General features: G+C 53.7%; 2 protein-coding genes across 2 annotated transcripts; one reads left to right on the forward strand and one right to left on the reverse strand.

Moving 5' to 3' along the window:
• Positions 1-162: 162 nt before the first annotated feature.
• On the reverse strand, positions 163-12,012 carry CSUI_001048 (aaa family domain atpase). The gene has a single exon (XM_068061254.1). It carries the CDS (start codon positions 10,824-10,826, stop codon positions 705-707), a length of 10,122 nt encoding a protein of 3,373 aa, XP_067926773.1. The 5' UTR covers positions 10,827-12,012; the 3' UTR covers positions 163-704.
• Positions 12,013-12,286: 274 nt separating this feature from the next.
• CSUI_001049 (aminotransferase) lies at positions 12,287-19,541 on the forward strand (the record flags this gene model as incomplete). Its single annotated transcript, XM_068061255.1, has 10 exons — positions 12,287-12,794; positions 13,669-13,745; positions 14,336-14,465; positions 15,506-15,595; positions 15,963-16,050; positions 16,542-16,657; positions 17,390-17,503; positions 17,995-18,078; positions 18,824-18,904; positions 19,410-19,541. The coding sequence occupies exons 1-10, from the start codon at positions 12,531-12,533 to the stop codon at positions 19,539-19,541; spliced, it is 1,176 nt and encodes a 391-aa protein (XP_067926774.1). The 5' UTR covers positions 12,287-12,530.
• Positions 19,542-19,979: the final 438 nt, after the last annotated feature.

The raw sequence follows: 19,979 nt of genomic DNA on the forward strand, positions 1-19,979 counted from the left end.
GAAAACCTAGTCCCGTGGTCCCCGGTCGACGGCGAAGGGGAGCTCCACCAGTGACTTCGCACCGAACACCCGCTATCCTGAAAAGGCTATGCTTGGTGCAGATGACGTCTTTGCTACCGCTACGATGCGCAGGGGAGCACACACATGGGAAAAGAAAGGTAAGGGGGTTGCTTGACTGGCCCTGCTGAAGGGTTCGATTTCCGCCGCTCACCGAAAGCTCAAAATTGGGCCTGCTCAGCGTCTGTGTACACGAGGAGAAGCTCCGAACCACGGAAACGAAACAGTCCCTGATCGCCTTGACAAGAGGGGACAATTTTTCACACACCAGACGTGGATCTGTCACCACGTACGTGGACGAACTAACAGATTATAGCGGGAAAACTTCTGACAACTTTCGGAAAAGGGCTTCAACAACCAGCATAAAAAACTGAGCCCAGCTGGGATTTGCATAAAAAAGAACACCCCGGACGACAGGGAGACAGACTGAACAGGCTAGAGACTGGACAGGACAATCGAACTTCAGTACCGCAGCGGGAGAAAAGAAAACCAGGGAAGAAGCAGGTCAGAGGGCACTGGCATCTCGCTCTTCACGACAAAAGACGAAGGCAACACGACATATTATGAGAGCGATCTTTGCTGAGTCCCTCCCTTCTTCGTTCCCTCTTCTCTCGGGCGCCACTGACACAACGTTCTGCAGCACGAGGTTATCCTGTCGGCTCCTGTTCGGCTTCCACCCTCGCATGATCAGCCTGCCTGCTTTGTATTGCGTAGCCGTTCCCAGGCCTAGGATTTCTTCCGCCAGGCTCCTCCTCTGCGAACCCCCCTTCCACCTCCTCCGCAACAACGCGAAACGCAACGGATACTGCGTCCTGAATGTTAGACGCCAGTCGCCTCGCAGGACCCGTATGCAATTCTACGCTTGACACTCCCCGGCGCCCTGCTTCACTTAGCCAGCCACATATGCGCTCCCCCATTTGGTTCGCCTGGTCGAACATTAGTTCCACTGAGGGTAAACGAGAACTGATCACGAAACTAAGGGACATAGTCCGTGAAAGAGAAGTGGAGATGAGGTATGGTGCTACAGCCGAGTAGTGGACGCTGGAGACATCCGAGGGCCGACGGAGAAAAGGTGATAGAGAATTATCCGACAACACAAGAGCACTTGAACGAGAACGCCCAAGGTCACCTGATGAGGACCACGAAGTCCGTCTCACTCTCTCCCCACCTCTCGAGCACGGCGGCTCTCGTTTATAAGCAGTGGTAACGTGCAGACTGCGCAGCTGAACTGCTCTGAGACTCAGCCCGATCTCTGACTCGACACTGAAGAATACCGGGGGGACGTGAATACGAGGGGCCGTCGTAAAGAACCGTTGAGTCATTGCTCTTTCGAAGCTATGACCTCCTTTCTTGATCTGTTTCTCATCTTCAGGCGCTAACGGCTCCTCAAATGAACGGCCGTAGTGACTGCCCGCGGGAAAACCTCTACTCACTTCGAGGCGATGGAAGCCCAGCGCACCCAACACAGTAGTCAGACGACAGTGACGGGGCTGTTCCAATCTAGCGTGCTCGGTAGGCCACAGAACGGAACGCGAAGACGCGGAGACTGCGGGAACCCGAGCAGCAATAGATCCGCAGCACTCAGGAAAACAGCTTCGTTCATTCTCTTTGAAAACACAGGACGGACTGAGGTTTAAAGTCCCCGGGTGAGGTCTAGTACTCGAATCACCAACGGAAAAAAGAAGGTACCGCAGCTGTGGGAGGGCTAAACGAAGTAAACGGATAAGAGCTGTCCTCGCTGGAGAACTTGAAGAAAGCGCGACGCTAAGATACTCAGAAAGAACAACGGGAGCGTTCGCGAGACTGGGCCCGGGTGTCGCTGCCTTTTTGGCGGCTGCCATCCACTCGTCACGCGAAGAAACAAACCCTCCTTCGCCACTCTGATCCACGATATATCCCAGTGATTCCTCCATTCTTTCTGCTTGTGGTTCATGAGAAGACGACACTGCCTGCCCGCTCGACCTTGATCCCTGACATTCCTTCTTCGTCTGCGTGCAGAAATCTCTACCCTGTGAGGTCCTGGAGTGATGGAAAGAAGATGTAGTTGACGATGACAACAGTGAGGGAATGAGAAGGATTTGAAATGCCTCCACATGTGCGTAAGGATGATGAGATTCTCCAAAAAACTTTCCTACTTCTTTCCGAGAGGAGAAGTCGAAAGACCTGACAGCAGGTGAATCGTCTTGCATCCCGGAGTCTTCTTTCACCCGGCGCCTGCGGAAGCACTTAGGTAAGCGAGGCCGAGCCTGGCAGTTGCTCTCCTCTGAGGGCTCTTCGTTTTCTCCGAACACGTGAAGAGAAGAGAAGTTCCAGTCGTTCCAGAAGCTTGTTGTGTCTACCATTCGCCGCCCCCACAACTTCCCAACATCTTGTTCCTCTCCCTCTTCGCTATCTGTTTCTTCACGTTGCCAGGTGGAAAAGCTGGTTAATCCGGAATCAGAAGAGACAGTCCTCCTGGCGCGAAGAGAGGGTGTGAAGATAACTTTTGCAGAGTCGACAACTTCTGACGCTTGCTTTGTTAAAGAAGATACGAATTCTTTTACCAAGTCTCCCACTGATGATTGACCACAGAAGGATCCAGAGTCAGAATGGACCGGAGCCCCGGAACGTGTCGTGAACCTCTCCTGTGCCCAGCTCTGTCCGTCTGCGAAACTCTGATCTCGTTTGAGCTTCCGAACAAGCCCACTAGTACCTGACCCCCCAGAATATTCCGAGCCTTCCGTCACGATATCGTTATCTGCTCCCACACCTTCTCTTCGGTTTGCTGGGTCTGACACTACTAACCGGTGACCCTCGGGAGAACTCCCGTCCTGATAAAGTGTGTCTTTGGCTAAACCAAGTGACCGATGCCCATCACGGTAAGGCGCGTCGCCACTTTGTTCTTGTACGTCTTTCTCAATGCCTTCTTTCTCTTCTCTGCATTCTCTTTTCTCACCTTCTTGTCTAGCGGAACCGTCCAACGTCGAAAAAGGCCGGCCTTTGGGAGCCACCGCGGGCGGCGACTGCCGAGCACCACGTGTCGTCACGCGTGAGCTTGGTGCACGCTGCGCAGCTCCCATTGCCGCTCTCGTTTCTAAATCTCTTCTGTTTCTCTCTTGCGCGCGACGCACAGCAACTCGAGGAGGGACTGGCAAGGCGTTTTCCCCTGTATGGAATGAGTCCGAAAATCCGTGGAGCGAGGTGGTTCGTTTCCCTGGCTCTCTGTGTCCCAGTCGTCTTTGTTCTTCCTTGCGTCGTTTTTCGTCCCCTTCGACTCCCCACCATGTAGCTACTTTGTCTGAAAGGCCTTGCGCTATGCCTCCTAAAGAGAAGCTAGGAAAACCGTACCTGTCAACCCTCTTCGGCTCGAGCGTTCCTATGGCACGAGTTCTTCTACCGACACAGGACAACGATCTCCGGAGATCGTGGGATTCAAGAGATGAGGGTCTAAAAGCATGACTTCTCACTTCTAGTCTCCTCCGATGTGTCGCGGCATCTATCCCTATGTCTCTCACGATACTAGGTTGACAAGAAGCAGGAGGGCCCCCGTCTCCAAGAGAACTGAGCGTGTTTTCCGAGAGAGGGGCTGGCAAAGTCTGCGGCGCGCCCTTCCTTGAACCTTCTGATTTTCTCGATGAGAGAGCTCTCTCACATACACGAGGTCGACTTGTTGAAGCTAAGTATTTAGTCCCTCCCTGGTGGATTCCGAGGGGAGTTTCCAGTGAAACATACGATCTCTCTTTCGCCAGCAAATGCTCAGAAAACATACGGTCCACTTCTGTCTCTTCCTCAGTTTCACGTTCCCAGGCACAGCTGACTGAGTGGTCTGTATCTCGGTCTTGAGATCGTTGCGCCCTTCCTCGTTCACGGTCCTCTAAGATGTTTTCTGACCTCTTGTCTTTCGATAAAATACACTTCCCTTCTACAGCGCCTGCGTCACCCTCCCCTTCGACATCATGTTCACCTTCTCTACCGCTGCCTGCTCTACTACTAGATTCACGCCTTGGTTCTGGTCGCCGAAGCCACTCAACCTTTTCCACGTGCCCCCCCTCGAGATGCGGGTCGCTCCTCGTGGCACTCCTTCTCCGTTGGAGAAGGTCCCTTCCCTCTCTCCTTGCGGGCCTATACTCCATCGCACTCTGTGTTTGCTGACGTAGAAAATAGAGGGCGCTTGCGGACGGCTTCAAAGCTACCTCGTCTTTCGCGAACTGCCTGACTGCAGTCATTTCTCTGGAAACTGATCTCAGTGTTTTAGCCCGCGTCTCCTCAGGCGACATTCTATGAGCATCGTGTACAAACGTCCTCTGTGAAATGCCCGTCTCACCTGCTACACGATAGTCATAATGCTCCAGATCATCGCAGCTTTCAGCAGATGTAAGGAAGGCCAACCTCTCCGCCCAGGGAGAGAAGAACGGGCACTCAGTTCTACCGACCTCAACCCTATCATCATCAATGTCTTCTCTCCTCAGAGCTTGGCTGTGTTCACTCACTCCCCGTGGTTTCCGAGCGCCCTCCTCGCTGTCCCCCTTGTCACTGCAGGTATGTCTCTTGACAGCCTCCGTTGGTACGGCCTGATCCTTGCTAGAGATAGGAGTTCTGTTCTGAGAACCAGAGAACCTCCGTAGCAAATTACGAGAAAAGGGACGCAGCGAACATCTTCTTGGATTGTCTAGAGCCGACAGCACGCCATCAGACAAGGGACGAGATAGAGTGCCTTGTTCCAGGAGCGCAACCCTAGTCAATAACCTGAATATGACCACCAGTTCCACAAGCGGAAGAGGAACTCGGGAAGAAGACAAAGATCTCTGCTGCGATAGATCTCCACTTTCAGATATGCCCAAGTGGGCGAAACCTTCACCGTCCCGCTTCGGCGTTGGTGTCTCCCGTGAGGTTGCCTTGCTTTTTTCGTTGAACAAACAGATCTCCTGTGCTGGAATGGGCGAACTCTTCCGGTCTTCCTCAGTCTTCCGCTGTACAGCGCAGCGCCCCTCTCCGCCCTTCTCCGTCACACCTGCCTCCTTTTCTCTTAGACCGGCGAGGCCTTTAAGATCAAATCGCTGTGAACAAACCGAGCTCGTCGATGAGCCCTGGTGAAACGACGGCATCTCCCCACCCGACGGTTCTCTTGCGACCCGGCAGACATCTTCCAGGTCAACACGAATGGGAACGACAAACTGGACTGCACGCTGACGCGAGATCTCACAAGAAAACAGAGACGAGACTGACGGCGAGAAAAACAGAGCAAGTAGACGAGCCGTCTGCTTGCCCGATGGAGGCAGCACAAGACAGAAGGGAGGTAACTTTCTGATAAACTGATCCATCAACTCCGTGGCGAAGCTCTTCTGCTGTCGAAACGTTGTCCGTACTGCTGCATACTCCGCCAGGGCTCTTTCAAGCATATGACTTACACTCTCCGTGTTTCTCGTTCTATTGTCGCTTTCGAAACGTACTGACGTTTTAGGCGCCTCTTCCTGTCTGTTCTTTCCCATTGCCTGTGTATTGCAAAGTGACGCTGGAAACGTCACTGCAGAAAGCCTGATCTTACTATCGGCGCTGTCCGGCCACTTCTGACACAGACTGCTGGTATCTCTTCCCTCCTCCCACACCATAGAAAGAAGAAGACGAGCCTTGCTAAAACGCTCTCCGCTATCTTCCCTCGTGCACTTCCTCCTGCGAGAATTCCAAAGAAGCATTTCCCCCTCGCCACATGAGTGCAGGCAAGGCTCGCATGCGGAGTGAGCACATCCGTCAATGTGTTCTGTACTTACAGAGCGACCATCCTTACGAGACGCCGCGTAGTCCATGCAGGAGTCAGAAATCTTCTCCACCTTCGACACCACGCCTCTCAGTTCCGAGAAGATTTGCGAGTCTTCTGGCCAAAGAAAGGACGCTCGTGCAAAAAGACCGTGGAAACGGGGATAGAAGTTGACGATCTGAAGAGTTCGTAGAGAGGCGAACACGAAGTGAGCAGAAGACGACCCCTTCTGTGTAGGTGTGATTCGAGGCGCCGTGTCTATACGACTGATGGGGCAGGAGTCAAGTCCTCCATCCCACTCAAACCCTGCCTCTCCACTCTCCCTCACTGCTTCAGTCCAGTCTTTCTTCCCGTGCTGCAGTGGCAGGGAGCCAGCCTGGTGTGTCGCCTCCCGCTCCGTATCAGGGACTGGATCGGGCAGAACAAACGACGAGACAGAAGAAGGCCGCTGTGGCTGTGACAGAGCTGATGGAGTCTCCGTAAAGAGACAGGATTCCAGAGAACCAGAAGACAGACAGCGAGGGAACAACGTGGCGGATGCCACCCGGGAGACGAGGAGAGGAACGACGGACGGAGTGGGAGGAAAAACAACAAGAAGATGCACCAGTGAAGGAGAAATCTGCTGTACAAACCGTTGAGTACAACAAGCGTCGAGTGGGCACAGTGCGCTAAGTAAGAAGAGAGACGAACAACGCATGCGTATTCCACTTGAGCTATTGGACCCGGCAGAAGTATAAGACAGAAGCGCCTTGAAGACATCGCATAAAAATGTAAGTGCCGCCGCGGCGCTTTGAAACTGCTCCCTATTCTTTTGAGTTCCACATGCAGTAACAGGACAGCAAAGACAAAACGGGGAAACAAAGGCAACCTCCTGAAGCTCCGGCAATCGTCCCCTCCATGCAGCCGCCATTCTCTGTGGTGGCAGTTGAAATGAAATGCCGTCATCTTGTTCTTGAACTGTTGATTCACAGAACGATACAGACGGATGGAGGGGAAGAAGGGACAGACTCTCTGTCTGTCTGTTCCCCTCGGCCCTCAGCTCATCCAGACAAACAGCCGTCAAGGATTCAGCCGCCGCCCATGCATCACTTAAGCAGACCGAACGGAGTACAGGAAAACTGGGCCCTACGGCACCGACGAAAAGGTGTAACAAATCAATATATTCCGGCAAGTAAAGAGCTGAAGGAAGAGTGCTTTCGTCAGCAAGAGAAGACTGTCCTCGTTGATCGACAACTCCCTGGCTTGCTGTGGTGGTGGGAAGTGACTGTCCCGTTTTTCCTTGGCCTCCTTGTTGGTTTTGTTTTTTTTGCTGGTCCTCAGCGTATTCTTCGTTCCGCTTCTCGTCTCCGTCTTTTCCTTTCAGTTGTGCCACCGGTCCTTTTTCCGTATCCAAACACTCTCCTTCTTCCTCGTCTTTCTCACTCTTCTCTTTCTCCCCGCGTTCGCTGCTCTCTGGTTGCTGTGGGGAAGTGACCCTTGCCTCTTCCCTTATGTTACACAAGGCCTGCTTTGGGTTCGATCTTTTTCCGGGATACCCCGGCATTCCACACACAGTCTGTTCCCTTTCACCGCTGAGACTATGGAGATAGAAGTACTTTTCTTTTGAAAGAACGAGCATCTCAGACAAAGCTCCACACCACCGACGTGCTCCCGCATCTCCGCGCCATACAGTCGAGACCGACCCCGAAAAGACAACACCCAAGTCTTCAGAAAACTGCTCGAGCTCTCCTCGGCTAGCACGTCGTTCCCTGTCGGAATCAGCCGATTCGCGACTGCGAGCTGCGCTTTTGCAGGCCGATGAAACACAGCAAGTGCAAGAAAGACGGCTGCATGCACCTGGCGTCGGTCCTCCTCGCAGCGTTCGTTCCGGCCCTGCAGGAGGGCCAAAGTCAAAAGATACTTTTTGAAGGGACGAAGAAGCGCTCGTGGAGAGATACGCAATTGTACGAAGAGACGCCACCGTACATGCGCGAAGAACAGAAAAAGTCTCCTGAGCTTGATTCAAATCATAACCTGAGTTCTCGGCAATCGCCACACCACAACGGCAGCGCACTGGAGAGAGGGACGACTGCTGTCCCCTGGGATCTTTGCGTCTACAAAGGGCGAGTACAGGGAACACAACGTTCCAGTCAAACCATCCGCACCTATCTGCTATCGCCAGAAACATCAGACCGGGAGCTTGTAGAGCCATCCATCCGTTAGTTCCCTTTTGTCTAGACAAGACTTCAAAGAAATTCCTTGCCTTACGCTGTGTGTGATTCCACACTCCCCGCCGCAGATTCTTGTCGTCTCTCTCCAAAGCCGGACTATTGCACATCCGCCCCCAACGGCGGGCAGTCCCAGTGCTGGACTTGCTGCAAGTCCCAGCCTCCTCGTCTGGTAAGTGCCCCGAGCGGCTCGTGCTATCCTGATTTCCAAGTCTTCCCTCTGACGACCCAGCGGCCGAAAAACTCGAAAGAACACCATTTTCATTCATGTCGTTTTCATATAGATCTCGGAAGCCGGTGAGGAGACACCATAAGCCAAGAGAGCCATGAAGGCAGAAACTTCTCAACCTGGGAAAATACCAAGCCCCATCAAGGGAGGCGGTACCTGGGATCGAGGTGCTCGCTACACTACAATCCATGGACGCCAAAGTACCTGTTGCTGTTGTCGAAGCTAAGAAAGACGACGATCTCCGAAAAGGTGGAAACGAGTAGTGACTGGTATTTCCGGCTTCTGGTGAAGAGTGAGGGCCCTCCACATGAAGTAGAAAAACGCGTAGACTCGCCTTATTCGTGTAGAAACATGCGAAAGCGGATAAGAGACAATGCATTAGTTTCTTTCGCCATGGAAGTTCCTTGCAGCGGCAGGGCGGTCCCCCCCTGTCAGAAGGGGGAGAACAAGGAGGCGAAGAAGAAGTGGGAGTAGTAGAACTCTCGACGCTTGCATGGAGAAGCCTCTGCAGACTCTGTACAGATACGAAAATCTCTAGCTCAACAAGGGCGTGCGCTCGAGAGAAAATCATTTCAATCTGATCGAGGGTTAACTTTGCCCATGACGCCGTCACTCTTAGGTGACTCCAAGACACGTTGGTCGTATACCAAAGCCATGCGGAACTCGGCAATCTTTTATTAGCGGCACACAGAGTGAGGACACGAGAACGTTCGTCTTCTAGGTGCACGAACAAGTCACCTCTCTCCTTCATTCCGTAGGCGTTTTCATCAACCCATTCCCATGACTCAGGCCCTAAAGCTTCTGTACACTCCGCGCTATGTGGTATTTCGGGGCCAACTGCGTCGTGCGGAGTCAGCCGCGTCCTCTGGGCCTCATGCTCCCAGATCGAAGACCACGGAGACAGAAGGACCCGAAGAGGCTTTGACGCCGCGGACAGATTAAGATTCCCAGAGAAATCTAAGAAACGTGAGAGTTCCCCTGCACGGAGGGCGAGCCATAGAAGAGGCGGCAGTGCTGAGGGGTGACCCGCGGCCGATCCAGCGTCGCCGTCCCCCCTACCACGTCTCCGGAAACACGACTGCGGGGTAGATACAACACGAGATTCTCTTGGTGAACCAGGCGAGTCAGTCGCAACCTGTGCTTCGCCCGGGTGAGAAGCCTCTTGGTTCTGTCCTTCGCAGGCCGGTACCTTAGAGACCGAATCAACTTTTCCTAGACCATCACATTCCCCAAGGGGTGCACCCGGCTGTGCATCTGCTATCTGACCATCCTGTGACGGATGACCAGCAAGGGAATTGCCCTGTCTTAGAGAGGCACCTGCGTGTTTGGTAACCTTCTGTTTATCTGATGAGGTAGAAGATATTTCACTCTCTTCCCGGGTTGGAAAAAACGCGACAAAGCCTGCAGCCTGGTCGGCAGGATCGGCTGCAGGCATTCCTGATGGTGCATCCCGCAGGCACTCTGAAGATGTTTTGAGAACCTCTTCCGGAGACAAGAGTCGCTCTCCAATGTCGAGTGTGTTCTGGCCGGCACCACCGTCTAACCGGCGCATCACCGGGGGGGAAGAAGCAGGCAGTTTGTGTTCTCCATTTGCATGCAGGGTTTGCCCAGTTGTCCCCTTGGGAGACACTAAAGAGCTGCCTGGATCACTGTTGCTCAGGGCGTCTGTGATTCGTCCGTCTTTTCTCATCAAATCACTCTGTAGCGCTTCCCGTGAGAAATGAGAAAACTTCAACTGGCCTTGCTTGCTATGACGAGGGAGTTGCGTCCTTAACGGCTTGAGCTCGGCTGCCATCCACTGCCGGGACCGGTCAGCGTCCACCACAGAAGGCGCGGGAAGAGAACAGATCTTAAGGTGGGATTCCAGCGCAGAAGACTCCTGTGACGGAACCACAACGGTGCCGGCGTCTTTGGATGGAGAACGCTCAACCGACGCACAACGGGCCTCCGACGTCCTTGAATTTTCGATGGACAACCCGTCATTCGAGGTCCTCAAAGACTGTGAATCTCTTGCCGACAACACGTACGTGGATACGTCTGTGGCATTGCCAGGAGGAGTGCAAATACCTGACGCACTGGAGTCTCTCTCGGCGGATGGAGCATCATCATTGCGGCAGAAACTCGAGACTCCCTCATCTCGACCGGCACTAGCTCCCTTTCTGCAAGATACTCCACCTCCACAAGTCTCCTCGGGAGGGACGAAGCCCCGATCCGAACGAGCGACATCGCAGTCGTCAGAGGAAAAACTAAGAGAACAGTCTGCTTCTGGCTGCGCCAACGGGCTGTTACTCCGTCCCGACTGTACAGTGCAGCTCTCATTTGAGTGAGCATTTTCTCCCACGCCATTCTCCCAACTGTGTGCCTTCTCGACAACGCCTTCGCCGCGGGCGGACGTAGAACCCGGCTGACCAGCAAACTTTGTCGCCGTATACGGGTCTGAAGATTGTCTAGACAAAGTCCCCCGTCTTGAAGTGGCATGCGAAGACGCCGGCTCGGACTCCTCTGGAATGCTTTCTAGAACGTGCGCTGGGTAACACAGACGGCCATCCGCATCTAGCCAAGACTCAGGCAGGTAGAAAGGCCTCTTTTCCTGGGACATCTTGTGAAAGTCTTCTTCTGATCTTGCGACCTACGGGAAAGCACACTTCTCATTTCTCCTTCGCTTCGAAACCAGAAGAACTCTGAAGGAAGCAGCCTCCGTTGCTCAACGTACAGTGACGGATTCTCATAAGTCGATTCTCGACATCCGTGTGGGGGCGGTATGTCGGGGAAGCATCCGGCTAAACAGCAAGTCCAGTCTGGCTGCCACCGTCCGCTGTCCGGTGGAAGAGACAGAACAGGGGAATAGCTCCAGGGCTCGCGACGGCTCCCAGTTGCCATGATGGCCGAGCAGCGGAGTGCTCCTTCTCATGCCGCAACAAACACAGACACGTTTGAGTGGCGGATGCAAGTCCTTCACAGTCTAGCACTCAGGATCTTGGCATAAGAGGGCGCCGTGCCCAGTCGATCCAACTGTGTGCCAGAGAGAAACCAGAGTCCCTCTTTCGAAAGTGTTGCGAACTAGCATTTGTCAGCAGATAGACCGTCTCAGACTCAAATTTCTGAGAGACATCGAGCCCCCCTGTAGCATGGACACACCCACGCCTACAGTCAAGTTTGTTCTATCGCTCTGGAGGGAGAAGCTTTTCCTCACAGAAGGCCGAAGTCTGTTTAGGTCCCAACAAGTCAAGGGGGTTACAACGCCGTACAACTGCATACCGTAGGCTGGCCCATTACATTGGTTCTGCAGACCTGCATGTCAATAGGTAGCGCAGGAGATGGGGGCGCGTCCTCATGTCTCGCAATCTGTACGGCTCATTGTAGCCATGCACTGACGCAAGGGCCGCTGAAGTGAAAGCTCACAGGCGTGGACGGAAGGCAGCTCTAGACATCCGAGACAGACGGCGGTATCTGACAGACGAGTGCAGACAGATGAGATACAGAACTAAAAACACACACGCACCGGGCAGACCAAAGGCAATTGCTCCCCTCAGTAACACAGACTGACGTGTACGAAACGCCGCAGTACTCTTCACAATGTCCGCGCAGCGCAGCGAGCTGTGCGTTGCTTGGCCGCGTCTAGTCGTGAACAAGAAGAAAGGCGATGTTTCGCCAGGACGACTCATTCTTCATTGCCTCGATTACCGTCCTGTAGCGCGCAAACGCAGGAAGGTGAACTCGCTACTAGCGTCTCATGTTCCTGCTCTTTTTGAGTACCCTCGCCTAGCCACACGACGGGGTGCAACTGTCGAGCGCGCCCCAGCCAGCGATGCTCAAGCCACCAGAGAAAACACGGCGTTCCCAGCGCCTCGCAAGCAGGGCAACAACAGGACGAACAAGCGCGTATCCCGGGAGCCGAGGAACACATCGTGCTCTGTCCCAGTCAGGACAGCGAGAAACACGGAGTTGTCCGGGGGTCTCCTCTGCTCATCAGCACATGCGGTTTGACTTTGCGACTGCCGCGCCGGCTGCCGATGTCTCCCCGCGAGGGATCGGCGACGTAAGTGCGCGCCATGGTCCAGGTTGTGGCCGTCTCGCGCTCGCAACTAACACGCTGCGTTCCCCGACTGATTTGTTCTTCGCGTGACGGCGAGGCGTGGTTTTCGCAACCAAGCTGACGGAAACACTTCACGTCGAACTGCTCCCCCTGACTTGAATCAGCCGGTGTTCGGTTTCGCTGTCTCGAGCGTACGTTCATTCTCCTCTCTTAGGCGGTTGTATCTCCTGTTCTCTGTGTATCTCCTCTGTATCCATTCCTGCGAAGATGACGGGGGCATTAAGTCGGGCATCGCCGGTGGACAACGGTCCGGCGAAGAAGAAGATCCGTTACATGCAGACCAAAGGCCCCCCGGCCGCGGAGCAAGTGAACTTACGGCTGGGGTACCCGGCTCCGTCGGAACTGCCCGTGGACGGCCTAAGAAAGGCTATGGCGGCGAAGATGGCAGAGGATGACCCGGAGTTTTTCATGTATGGAGTTCCCGAGGGATTTCTCGAGTTCCGAGAAAGTCTCGCGGGTTTCCTCAGCGAGGTACGGATGAAAGCTGTGACAGCATGCTGATCAGGCCGTTTTCGGGGCGGCATACCGGGTCCCCAAGCACAAATGAGCCACTGGGATCAGTTTTTCCTTCGGGGGGCGGCCCTACCAGTTTGGCATCCCGATCGCGGAGTCAGTATATCAAGTATACAGGCTCAGCCACACGGTCATGTCCATTTCTGGTTCGTTTTTCTTTGGAGTTGCTATGTCAACCTTTGCAACTGCCATGGACAAAGATATCCGGTAGACCTGTAAAGCTCACTCGAAAAAGATCCGTACCGTTTCCCGCCGTGTCGTCTGGGCAGAGGTGGCGACAGACTGTTTCGGCAGTTGGATCGGGGCTGTTTCTCTGGTGTAGCTTTCCTTACCCCTCCTCTTTTTCTATCGTCTTGCTTTCGCTTTTCCATTTGTACTGGTGTTCCTGAATGAGGTCTGGGTCCCAGTCAGATGCATGGACCTTGTTCTTGTTCGTATCAGCCTGTGTGGAGCCCCCGGAGAAACTAGCAGCGGCACAGAGCGTTTCCGGTGACTTCGCAGGGTGTCAAGGGGATTCGAGCGCAAGGCATTTTCAGGTAGTCAGGTGGAGATTGAGTGTAGAGGAACACAGCCGGGCAAACACCATTCTTCAGGGCGCGCCGTTGCTTCTGCTAGCCTCCCACCTTGACTTCCATAAGGCATCAGGCACGAGAATCGCAGGCACCGACGAACGACATACACACGCGTTGCGGTCGTCGATGTAGGACACGTCGGACAGATGAGCTCAGTCGACCTGTCCGTGTGACACCAGGGACCGCGCGAAGAGTAGTAGGCCTGTCCTCGTATGTGTAGCGGCAGGTTTGTTGTTCACACTCTGTGCTTGGACCTTCAGCACTATGGCTTTTCAGTGAAGTCAGACGAGCTCATGGCCGTCAATGGTTCCGCTGGCGGGCTCGACCTTGTGTGCAAGTAAGCAGGTTTCCCGTCCTTCGCTTTACTCTGCCTGATGTTCGCAGGACACAAATAGCTATTTCCCAATCAAGTCCAGGGCAGGGTGGTTGCAACTGGCGTTGTTTCGACCACATCCACTATATTGTATGTCCCTCTGTCCAAAAATACATTTAACACAATTAAGCTCTCATAGTAGGACTGTGAACCCTGGCCGCGTATGTGCCCTCTTCCGCCGAAGGTGGTGTCAGGATATACCGCTAGACCGTGTCTGTTTCCAGATTTCTCCTTTCCAAGAAACACAACTGCTGTGTCGGAGTGCTCAAGTAAGAACAGGATGGAACTCACTGCGCGCTGTGCTGTCCGCCACACACGGTTTTGCCAAGTATGCGGCTTTTTGGTTGTATTTTGTTGTCGCTCTTTCCTGTTGCCTTCCCGGTGCTTGCGGACCTGCTCAGCGAAGGCACCTTCCAAAGACTCACAGCCCGAAAGACTGCGATACTTTTAGTCACAGAGTGACTATGAAGTATGGGGGTTTCCTGGTCTACAGCACACGTTACTACGTACACGCCGTCACATCCGGGGTGGTCCCTGTATTCTGTTGCTCTCAGAGTCTACGCTCAAGCAGGTGATGTTGTTTTTACGGAGAACCCCACCTACTTTCTGGCGTATCCGACATTCCGCGATTTCGGCTTGACTCCTGTGGAAATTCCCATGGATCAGGATGGTGTGAATATCGAAGTAAGTGCGTTTTTTTTTCCGCAGGAAAGCGTCATTGCATGCACGTCTCTTTTTCTTCCCTCCGGGGCGTGTCACAGCGCCTCCTGTGCGCCGGTACGGATTTGGGATGAGGGAAATGCCTGGCTCGCTAGTTGTCCTGGTGCGCCTGTGTCCGGGCGGTAAGCAGAATATCTGGTGCTCTTTCCGGGGGCGGGCCGGCGGGAGGCGGGTGGGGTAGAGGGGAGCTGTCTTCTTGGAGCGGCGGAGTTGATGCTTACAGGCTTTGTGAAGGTGCCTGACTAGTGTGGTCCCTCCAGGAAGGTCCGAAATGTTTCTGAGCCGTGACGCCGTGATCTTTAGCATAATCACACATGTGCATCCGTGGTTATCGGTAAAAAGGCGCGTATGAGGGTATTACATCAGTCAATCAGCCTAGTCTAACGTTGACGTGTGTCACTGCTTTCACGGGCATGTTGGCGTCCATGTGGGCGTAGGTAACGTTCCAGCGTGGGGCCAAAGATAGGACAGGTACCGGGACAACTATTCGACGTGCCTCACAGGCAGCGGACGTAAATCTGCGGGAGTCTATGTGAGGTCTTTCTTCGAACAGCAGGGTTTTAAAACATTTGCTTCTACAAGAGAAGGGGTGCAGCGGCCTTTCCCGGAGTTCAGACGACGAGTTATGTCAGTTGGTTGAGGATGAGGAACCGACCGAGAGAGTCTGTTTTCAGATTCAGAGCAGAGGTGCTGGAAGTTTTTACTTGGCGCTGGGGCCGTGTAGAAGCATCGTGTCTTCTTTCGTTGTTCCCCAGCTGTGGAGCAAGATGTCTCGGAGAGGTCGCCACCCGTGTGGCTCCAACCAAGATGAAGGAGGGTCAGTTTATGTGGTCTTCTTTCGAAGTGTTTCGCCAGATCGCCCCGATCGTTCGTGTTCAGTTCTCGGTACTCCTCCTTAGAAAGAAAATGGTGCGGACGTTGTTTCGCGTTCGAACGCCTTTCAACCTTCGGTTTGAGGGTAGTCACCACCGACTTAAGTTATCCCGTCTGCCGTTGTTTCACAGGCTTTCGAGCAGATGCTCTTGAAATACAGACCGAAGTTTTTCTACACAGTCCCCGTAGCGCATAATCCCACAGGACGGACTACCTCCATTGTAAGCTCACCTCTCATTGTTGCGGACAATGAATGCTTCCGCCTTTGTGGGTCCCTAGCAGTGAAGCTCTGATCCGAAGGGTACGAGTTCAGACAGTTTGCTTGAAACCAGTGGCAGGTGTTCCCACGGGAGGATCCACGTTCGAAGCTACTTCCGGCATATAACAACTGGCTCGTCCTCGCAAATCGCGACCTAGTAGCTCAGCTTGCGCCAGTTCTATTGAGCAGAATATAGACAGGGCAGAGTAAGAACGTCTACGACGCCGGGTCCGCTCGGTTCAAATGTTATGAGAGAGGTACCGTGTTGTATTCTTCTAGCAGCGTACTATATCCCTAGCAGGTATGGTCAAGTGTGTGCTATTGTGCAGGAGAAGCGCAAGAAGATTGTGGAGCTCGCGGTGCAACATAACTTCAAGATCATTGCTGATGAGGTATATCAGCTTCTCTGTTTTGATGGTACGTCCAGAGGCTGGGCCATCCAGGTTTTACCGAGTTCGCTTTTTGAGAGAGAAATGGCCAGCCCCAGTGAAGCCTGCTGTGTAAAGGAGTACCCTGCAGTCCGGTAACGTCTCAGCTGCAGGCGAGAGAGACAACCAGGTGTGATCGGGCTGCCTGCTTTGTCTAGGGGTATCGCTGGGCAACGTGGAACTCGACGCTTGTATGCTGACACCTCCAGGGTTGTCGTTGTGACGGCATTACCCAAAGCGGTGTCTGTTGGGCGTGACAAGGAGAACATTTCGTTTCTAACGTGGACGGAAGGACGCGAAGCGGGCAGTCTTGTTTACTGCAGACTTGCCTTGTTCAACTGGAAAGGTATTCGTTACATGGATCCACCGTAACGTACTTCTCTACTCCAGTCATCCTGGTCAATTTCTTTCCACTCAGTCTATCGTTTCGAGGTCTCCGAAACGCGGGGCTTTTTGTGGCACTGCTGTTGGCTATTGCAGGAGCGGACGTACCGCCTCCGTTTGCCTCCTTCGATCATCCGCAGGAACATTGCGTTATTTCCATCGGCTCTTTCAGCAAGATCCTTGCGCCAGCACTTCGGCTTGGCTGGCTGCAGGTGAGTTCTCCGTGAGCCCTGTAGAAGGGAACTGCTCACCCCTGCTGGGGCCGCGGACAAAAGCAGTTCCGTATCACAATCAACTCTGAGTTGAAGCGATGAATAGAGGGATAGCGACTTGTGCCCGCATTATCCCTGTATGTTGGCAGCATGTGTGTGGTGATCCAGCAGTATCCGAGGCCGTCAGGAGGCGACTTCCGCATACGGTATAGGTCCAAACTACGTCCCGTTTCGCGTCTTCTCATGTACTAAACTCATAGTTTCTAATCACTCACTAGAAGTCGGGAGACAAAAGTATGTCCCGAGAAGGGGAGGGTCCGCAGTGGTGTTCTTGTAGTAACAACGGATGCACATTCAAGAGGAAGTTGAGGGCGCAAATGTGTGGCGATCAGCAATAGGTGCTGGTTTGTTCGAGCTTGACAGAGAATATAGGCGTCTGGTAGACTGTAGTACCTTGGCCCGTCAGACGCTTGCACCCCTTCCTTAGTGTCACCTCGGTTGTCGCTTTTCCTTTAGGCGCATTCGTCGCTGTTGAAGCCTATTGCGGCGTGCGGCCTCATCGACTCCGGCGGGGTGAGCGTCTCCTATTCCTCGGCCGTTGGAGAGAAGGACGTGTAGAAAGGTTGGCGTACTGAGTGGGAGTGCCCTTTAGCTTCGACGATGTTCGAAGTTACAAGCGTGTTGAACCTGCGGGTGTTGTGCCTGATGTGGCTCTTGTTTATCTGCGTGTAGTGTTTGAATCCAGTCATGTGCGGCTTGGTTCAAAAAGCTATAGAGATGGGTTTCCTCGAGGAGAACGTTCTTGCGAGTCGTAAGGCGCTGCAGCGACGATGCGAAAGGATGAAGGTAAGCTAGGAGCATGACCGAATTGTCGTGCAGAAAGTTTTTGGTCTCTCTTTCTGAAAGCTAGCGTAGGGGACCGGGGGAGGATGTCGTCCGTGGCGTCTTTCATGTGTTATAGGAACACGCGTACGCGAGCGAGATCGGCCCTATTGGGTGGCGTCTTGCCCTGTCGCGATTCATTCCCTGGCTCAGTTCGTCACAATGGAATGGACCCCGAAGGTGGCTTCCCACTGCCAATTTGTGCCATTCTCTTACTGACACAGAGAGGCAGTAAGAGGGGTTGTAAGCTCTTTTTTGCACTCTTATACAAGGTGAGGGAGCGACCTTGACCCCGTGGAGTGGGCTGTCAGAACGTGTCTTATACTGTAGATCATCCGTGTCTTTTTCCGACGCCGCGGTATCAGCCTGTTCGTATACAGGCACTTATGTGAATGACGCCTTATGAGCGTGCGTGTGTTTGCTCAAACGGGGCCACCTGTTGTGTGCCTTTCTAGGCCGCTTTGACCAAGTACATGCCCAAGGGAGTTTCGTTTGAGGAACCCATCGGCGGATACTTTCTCATTGTGAAGCTCCCTGAGGTACGTAACCTGCGGCACCGCGGGCGATATTTTGTTTTTCTTGATCTTGCTATGGACAATACTAACTTGGTTTTGGGACACGTTGTAATGCGATCATACGAATTACATCCGTCGTTGAAGGGCGGTCCGTTTCTTGAATGGTCACGACGTGTGCGCGGTGGTCTCTCGTATGTGGTGCACTTCTCTGATCGTGCCTTGGTGGCGTGGTTTCGCGCGGCCGCTTTTGACGGCGTTCTGTGTGCGTAGAGTGACAGCGCCGTTGTACACGATTTTTTATGCAATTTCGTTTGAAGAAAGGAGTGTCGCGTGGCAGGTGTGCGCGTTTCTTTTCCTGATTGCTTTCCCTGAGCGTGTCCAAAGTGAGGTAGCGCCAGTTTTGGTGGTAGCGGCTCTGACAAGCGTTTCTCCCTGGAACTGCAAGCACTCCAGCAGAGGCCAGGTAGGCCCGCCTTGCGTGTGAACGAAGGAACAAGCTCGAGGTGTCCGGATAGAGGCTAAGCTGGGCTTACTCGATACTCTACGAGACAGCGGATGCTCGGCTGTACCTCGTGTCGTGACGTGCGTTGAGTTGCATCTGTTTCTAACGCCCCAGGTTGTTCGTGCTCTGCCGTACAATTCCAGCAGTGGGCATGTCCGTGTGAGTCGTGTGTCTCTGTGCATGAAGTTGGTGTTCAAATGTTGTTAGATTGAATCGCGTCACTGTCGTGCACTGCCAGGTTTCCGTGGACTGCCCGTGGTGTTTCAGGGTGTTCAGTCTCTTGACCTACTGACAGAAGCTGAGACAAACCACAAGGTGTGCTTTCTTCCTGGCACCCGATTTGGCAAGGTACGCTAGGCTCTGCGCCAAGAGACAGAGGGCCGGTGTAGTCCACTTACTACGCTCGCCGAGACAGGAGCAGATACAGAGTTGTCCGAACCGGGATGCTCTTCCGTGGGATCTGATACTGTTTTCTGAGTAGAGGCGGCTGGTTGATTTCCCCCAAGCGTGCGTAAAACCACAGGAACTCGCTCATCGCATGCAAAATAGAAGATTATTGAACGAATGCTGCAACGGCATGGCTGTGCCGCGACCGCGTTGTTCCTGTCGACTTTCATCGGTTGTGCTCACCTCGCGACTTCTCGCAATCTCTCCTTATCGTTCTGGTACCTGACACGGCTGGGCGTTAGTGCCGGACCACCGCCTGAATGCGGCGGCCCACCAGAATGTGAGCCCCAGGGAAAGATGGGTCCGAAAGGTGCTACGTTGATTGCAGCGCAGGAGACATGGAGACTGTACGCCGTGTATGCTTGTCGCATGTAAAGACATCGGTGACTGTGCTTCTCTTCTGCAGGGATTTGATGACTACATTCGCTTGTCCTTCTCATACTATAGCGAGGCCGACATTGAGACTGGCGTAATGCGCATTGCTGACGCACTCAACGCACTTCTGCACAAGAGGTCTTCTGCCGGTGTGCAAGCGTGAGTTTTGTTGCGTTTTCCGAGGGTCCTGTCCGGCTATGCAAGTGGGTGTGTGTAGAGCCTGAAATGGTCTGAAAGCACGGGTGTATTTTTAGAACGGGCGTCGGAGATGTCCGCGGGTGCTGCGTCGAGGGAAACGGCTGAGCGAAGGCAGGTGCATCGCTCTCATGTTCGTGCGCCTCGGAATTATGGGAATAAACAACGGGTGTCCGTGTACACTGTGTCCGACTGACATCCTTACATTAACATCTAGGAGACGTACAAGAGCGGTCGGCTGGTGTGGGACGCGACGCGGCCTGTCCACGCGGGGACCGCTGCCACAACAGCTCTTTCTGGTTCACTGGCGCCCAGAAACGTGGTTCGCGTGGTAGTACACTTGCCACACGTGGTGGGGTACTGTCGTAGCGTGTCATCGCACCGGAGCGGAGTTGACTGTTCCGAC

Source organism: Cystoisospora suis (assembly GCF_002600585.1).
Source record: "Cystoisospora suis strain Wien I chromosome Unknown contig_421, whole genome shotgun sequence".
Classification (NCBI taxonomy): domain Eukaryota; phylum Apicomplexa; class Conoidasida; order Eucoccidiorida; family Sarcocystidae; genus Cystoisospora; species Cystoisospora suis.

Bases quoted from the DNA above. Each gene is read 5' to 3' on its own strand.
- CSUI_001048 (XM_068061254.1), bottom strand. From the start codon at position 10,826: ATGTCCCAGGAAAAGAGGCCTTTCTACCTGCCTGAGTCTTGGCTAGAT.